Source organism: Bison bison, unplaced genomic scaffold (genome assembly GCF_000754665.1).
Source record: "Bison bison bison isolate TAMUID 2011002044 unplaced genomic scaffold, Bison_UMD1.0 scf7180017864527, whole genome shotgun sequence".
Taxonomy (NCBI): Eukaryota; Metazoa; Chordata; class Mammalia; order Artiodactyla; family Bovidae; genus Bison; species Bison bison.
The window spans coordinates 1,005,862-1,011,691 of NW_011495078.1; the positions used below are offsets into that span (position 1 = coordinate 1,005,862).

At 59.0% G+C, this 5,830-nt stretch overlaps 1 protein-coding gene across 1 annotated transcript in view; it reads right to left on the reverse strand.

The window, feature by feature from the left end:
- MCF2L (MCF.2 cell line derived transforming sequence-like) overlaps positions 1-5,344 on the reverse strand; it is an 82,817-nt gene extending 77,473 nt beyond the window's left edge. Inside the window, exon 1 of the mRNA XM_010831541.1 lies at positions 4,384-5,344. Within this exon, the coding sequence (XP_010829843.1) occupies positions 4,384-4,786 (403 nt within the window). The 5' untranslated portion in view covers positions 4,787-5,344. The remainder of the gene's footprint in view (positions 1-4,383) is intronic.
- Positions 5,345-5,830: the final 486 nt, after the last annotated feature.

Sequence of the window (5,830 nt, forward strand, 5' to 3'; positions counted from 1 at the left end):
AGCCGCCGGAGGGGTCCTGGGTTTGAAGAATTAAAAACATGGCAGATAGCCGTGTCAGTGAGCCACGGTCCTGCCAACGCACACGCCTGGGCCTCGTCTTTGTAAGTCTAAGAAGAAGGTTGGCACCAACCCAGTTACATCTTTTAGCCACCGCATGTACTGTGTGGATAAACCTGCCAGACGTTTTCCATCACAGCCCGCGTGCAGGATGAGCCAGCATCACGCCTGCCGACGACCTGCCCACGCAGCTGTCTCCGTGGGCTCCTGCTCACACAGCGCGGCCCCAGCCGAGACGACAGTGCAGGATGCGAGGCTGCGGTTCCCGCCTGCAGACGCATCGCCACAGCTTCTAACACACCTCGAAAGAAGAGACCCTAAAAACAGAGGGCAGAATCACTGCCTCCCACGAGAAGCACTTAGAAGGAAGACTTCAACCTTCAGAGCAGTGTGAGGTTTACAGGAGAGAGGGTACCGGCAGAGCATCCCCACTGCCCCCCCAATGGCATGGTACCCGTGCTGTGATGGACGGACCAGTCACATCGCTGTGTTACTGTTAACTAGACCTTCAGTTTTTGCCACAGCTCACTCTCCGTGTCGGCAGTTGTTGAGTTTGAACAAACCACGATGTCACGTACCCACCATTACAGAATCGTGGAAGACAGTTTCACTGGCCTGGATTCCTGTGGCCCCCAGGCTGTGATGGACGGACCAGTCACATCTCTGTGTTACTGTTAACTAGACCTTCAGTTTTTGCCACAGCTCACTCTCCGTGTCGGCAGTTGTTGAGTTTGAACAAACCACGATGTCACGTACCCACCATTACAGAATCGTGGAAGACAGTTTCACTGGCCTGGATTCCTGTGGCCCCCAGGCTGTGATGGACGGACCAGTCACATCTCTGTGTTACTGTTAACTAGACCTTCAGTTTTTGCCACAGCTCACTCTCCGTGTCGGCAGTTGTTGAGTTTGAACAAACCACGATGTCACGCACCCACCATTACAGAATCGTGGAAGGCGGTTTCACTGGCCTGGATTCCTGTGGCCCCCAGGCTGCTGTGATGTCACACCCGTGATGTGGTCCCTCCCGGGGACACAGAAGGAGGCACAGGGACCCACCCTCACATCCCCCCAGTTCCCCGGCCCTAACCCCACACCTGCGATGCCCACGGGGCCTGCTGCAGCCTGAAAGGAAACACAACCTTAGAAACACACCCGTCAGGAAGGCATAGCTGCCTTCCAGGTTCCCAGACACAAGTTCTGTTCCGAGAAGCTCCCTGGGGGGTGTCATCAGCCCCAGTCACCCAGACCAGGGACCATGCCCACTTGCCCCACAAAGCAGCCCCGGGGCCTCCAGTGTCCTTGGTGGGGTCAGCGACTTAGCGACTAAAAACAGTACAGGAACACCTCATTTTATTGTGCTTTGCAGATACTGCATTTTTTACAAATTGAAGGTTTGTGGCAACCCTGGGTAGTCAGAGGATAATTGCCATTTTTTAGCAATAAAGTATTTTTAAAGTATACTTTTTTCATTCAGACATAATGCTATATTACACACTTAACAGACTGCAGTAGAGCATAAAAATAGCTTTTACAGATACTGGGAAACCAAAATATTCACGTGATGCCCCTCACTGAGATACTTGCTGTATTGTGGTTGGCCTGGAGCTGAACCCACAATATCTCTGAGGTCTACATGTATGCAAATTATGCCTAAATAAGCTGATATGTGCCAAGCTACATTCACACGCACACTGGCCCCTCCGGGAAGGTGTCCAGCTTGTCACGGGTCCCTTTCTCCTACTTTCCCCGCAGCAACCCAGAAGCTGACGGAGAAACAGAGTGCTGGGCTCACCCAGGAGCCACCCCGAGCGGAAGGGTGCTCTGCGTGCAAGCTCTCCCGCGTGTGAGCTCGCCCGCGTGTGGACTCACTTGGCCACGTGTGCACTCACTCGCCTGCGTGTGAACTCACTAGCCTGTGTGTGGACTCTCCCACGTGTGAGCTCCCTGCGTGTGGACTCACTCGGCCACGTGTGCACTCACTAGCCTGCGTGTGAACTCACCCGCGTGTGAACTCGCCCGCGTGACTCTCGGGTTGGTGTAGAAGCCCGTGTCTCAAGGCCTCCTGGGACCCTCAGTCCCCTTGAGAAGGAGACTCGACTCCCTGCTCCTCCAAACTGAGCGCTCTGGCGTCCGGTCACTGACCCCCTGCATCCCGCAGTTTCAGCCCTGAATGGGAGGCACGGCGGTCCAGCCTCGGCGGCTCAGCTGCGCCACCTGCTGGTCTGAGGGCGGGCGGCAGAGGAGCTGGGGGCCACGTGACCGAGCCGGGGGCACCGTGTGGACACGTCCCTCCCGCACCCTCGGGACACTCTTGTCGATGAAACTCGGGTCCATGTGTCCGAGCCCAGAAACACCGCAGGGTAGACAATGGGGGGGGCAGCGACTGCCCACAGGACAGTCAGGAGACGTCCGGCTGTCACGACGCAGGTGCTGCTGGGGCGAGGGTGCTGCCCACACCCCAGCAGGCCTGGGCGGCCCGCGGCGGGGAGGACCCGGCCCCAACCCCCGGCTGCCGAGGCTGCGAAACCCTGGGGACCTGCGGGTCTGTCCCTGCCCCTCCCGCCTGGTCCCGGGGCGCGGCCCTCCAGTGAAGGACGACGCCATGGCAGTCCTCAGAGCAGAACACAAGCTCTCTTTCTGCCGTTCAGCGAGGTCCACGGGTGCGCCTGGAAATGCAGGCTCAAAGGTGACGCTTTTTCTTGCACGTGCACGAGGGGCCTGGGGCGGCCTCCTCGGCCCCCGACTGGGGCTCCCACCTTCAGCTCCCGGGGCGGCCCAGGGATGCCCGCCCCCTCCAGGAAGGCCCCCCACAACCCCCCGCCCCTCCTTCTGCACTGCTCCCTGGAGTGAGCAAGTCTGTCTGCACAAAAGTGGACGATTCATGCTAAGCAGTGGACACCATGATGACAGAGCTGAGGTCAGGAATGCGGTCAAGTTTCAAAGGGGCTGTTTTTGTTTAAACAAAGGCCCTTTCCTCCGAGACACTGGTTTGGGTTCCAGGATCTGTGGTCACAGACCTGCGGTGGACACAAAGCTCCTGGATTTACAGAAGCAGAGTCACAGCCGTCACCTCCCGGAGATTTTCCAAATAGGCGTTGGGAAGACACTTCACTCCTCCCAAAGACGAGGCTGACCTGCTCGCAGCTTCCCTTCTGTGTTCCCTCCTCTTGACTCCTCTAGAGCCTTTTAAACAGGAGTTTGAAAGAGTTAACTTCAGAGAAACTGTGACCTCGAGCAGTAACCGTTGTCCTGCACGCGGGCTAAGAATTAAATATTTACAGCCTGCATTTTGCAGAAAAACATCTAAGAAATGATCTCCTAGGGCAGCTGAATCACAAACATTTTCTAGCAAAACATTTCAGATTATTTTCAGATTAGGGGAAACCTTTTTATCAATTTTAGGAAAATGACAAAGCGCCCACGAGTTTCCTGCCACCAGAGAGTAAATCACATGTCGTCCTGTTGCTTCCTTCTCTCCCCAAAAACACCTTCTTCCAAACAACCAGCGTTAAATCTCGGCTTTCACCAGAGCCTAACTGCACTACATGAGGATGACCAGCAGGAAAACCACAGGAGTCCTGGGCCGCCTAACAGAGCCCCACGGGCCCAGCGGCTTTAACAACAGGGTCTGTTCTCACGGAGCCGCCAGCCGGAAATCCGAGATCGAGGAGCCAGCAGGCAGCTTGTCTGAGGCCTCGAGAGGGCTGGCCAGCTCTCGTCCAGCTCCAGGGAGACAGGGCACAGGGCAGGGGAGGAGCCCGCTTATGTCACTGTCTTTGTGACCCCCGTTCACAAACCCCGGGGTCCCCTGGCCCTTGGCTAACGGACGCCGTGCTCCCCAAGTGGCTTGAGTCGGCGAGTCCTTTGCGCTCTCACCGACCACACGTTTGCAGCGAGTGAGCGACTGCATTCTTATGAGGCCCCCGCCCCTCAAGCGTCTTTGTCATCTGCACCCGCTGAGGTCCGCGCCTTGTGCTGTGAAGGTCCCTGGGTTCGACAGACATACAGCATCCCGCCTCCACAGCCGTGCAGACCGGCTCCCCTGCCCCGGGGTCCTCTCTGCTCGCTTCCTTTCCGTTCTGAACAGCATCACCACCCGGACAGACCATGGTTTGTCTGTTTATCCGTCACCTGAGGCAGGGTTGCACCAAGTCTGGCAGCTCAGAATAAAGCTGACCTAAGCCCCCGGGTGTGGGTTTTGTGCAGCCATGAGTTTTCGGCGCATCCTGGTGAATACGTAGGCTGTGGGTCGTGTGGTGAGTTTCGTGTTGGAAGAAGCGGCTTTGAAGTGGCCTCAGGGTCCTGCACCCCCAGCTCACTCACCCTGACAGGCTCCTGTGGCGACATCCAGCGGAGAGGACGTCAGGAAACTGGGCTCCCGAGGAAAGGCAGGCCCGGCAGGAGGAAGCCAGGCGGGCACAGAGACTGTGTCCCTGCCCCGCTGTCCGGGGGACGGTGGACATGTCCCCCGCGGATCCTGACCCGTGGCTGAGGCCCTACCTGCTTCCCGGGCTCCTGGGTGTTGAAGAGTTAAGCCGAGCACGAGCTCTGGCTCGGCACCCGCTGTTTCCTGCAGAGATTTTGCTAATGCGCCTAAGAGCAGGCGCACGCTGACTGACAGGTCCGTGTCCCACTTCCCGGCCTCCGGGCAGGCCTGCAGCCGGCCGGCCAGCCTGCTGATGCACCTCAGCCAGGAAGGCAAGCAGCCCGAGGTCGCGGCCAGCATGGCCCCCAGCGGCCCCTGAGTCCAGGAGCCGGGTGCCTCCAGGTGCCGGCAGCCCAGAGTCGCTGCTGCAAGGCTGCTTAGATGGCGCCCTGGAGCCGGCAGCGGTCAGAGCATGGCGGAGAGCGGGGAGCCCCCGCACACACTGGCCAGGGTCTGTTCAGGCCAGCAACCCCCTTCCTGAAGCCAACTCGCGCCCACCCCCATCGTGCAGAGGGTCACACCACTGCCAGGCTCTTTCCAACACCCATTGGCTCCCGGTGCCAAGTGCAAGCCCACGAGGCCTGTGAGTCCTTGTCCCACACACGCGTCAGGAAAGGCGTCAGGAAACACCCCACCTGCCTGCTGCAGTAGAGAGAGCGGCTGAAAACGCACTCGGAGCAGAGTCGCTACAGCTTTTTTGTTAGGAAGGGAAAAAAGCCCCAGATTTACTTGAAAAGGTGAAAACCGCTCCTTTACTTTTGGGTCTGGTAACTGCTGGCCTGGTTGGACGGGAGAACCCTTGTCTCCAAGAGGCCCCAGGGATGCGACTGCACCCGGAACTGGCCCCGACTGAGCTGACCAACTGCTGATGACGAGGATCGGGGTCCCCACCACGCAAGTGACGTTCCAGGGGGATCTTCCGTTCACAGCAGAGGCTTCAGACACAGGAGCGGCCGAACAGTACAGAGCCCGTGGCCTCCACGCACGCCCCGCCCCGCGTCTCTCCCCCGACGTGTGATCTCAGGCGAACCCAGACACCCGCGTTTGTCTAAATGCAAGCACGGGACAGCCAGCAGCTCTGGCTGCAACGTGGCTCACAGCTCTGCATTCAGATGCCAACTCTGACTTGAAGCCCGCGGGTTGTTGGCGCTGGGTCGGCTGGGTGTCCGGCTGCTCCCCTGGCCTGCGGGTCCTCCTGGGGACTTCTCTTCTCCACAGAGTCTCCGTGGGTCACAAGCAGCCCCCCGCGGCCTGCAGCATGCCCCTCTCGCACCCCAGGGCCCCATCCCGCTGCTCCTCGAGGCTGTGCTGGGTTTCAGGCCCTCAGGCCCCAGGGCAGCCCCC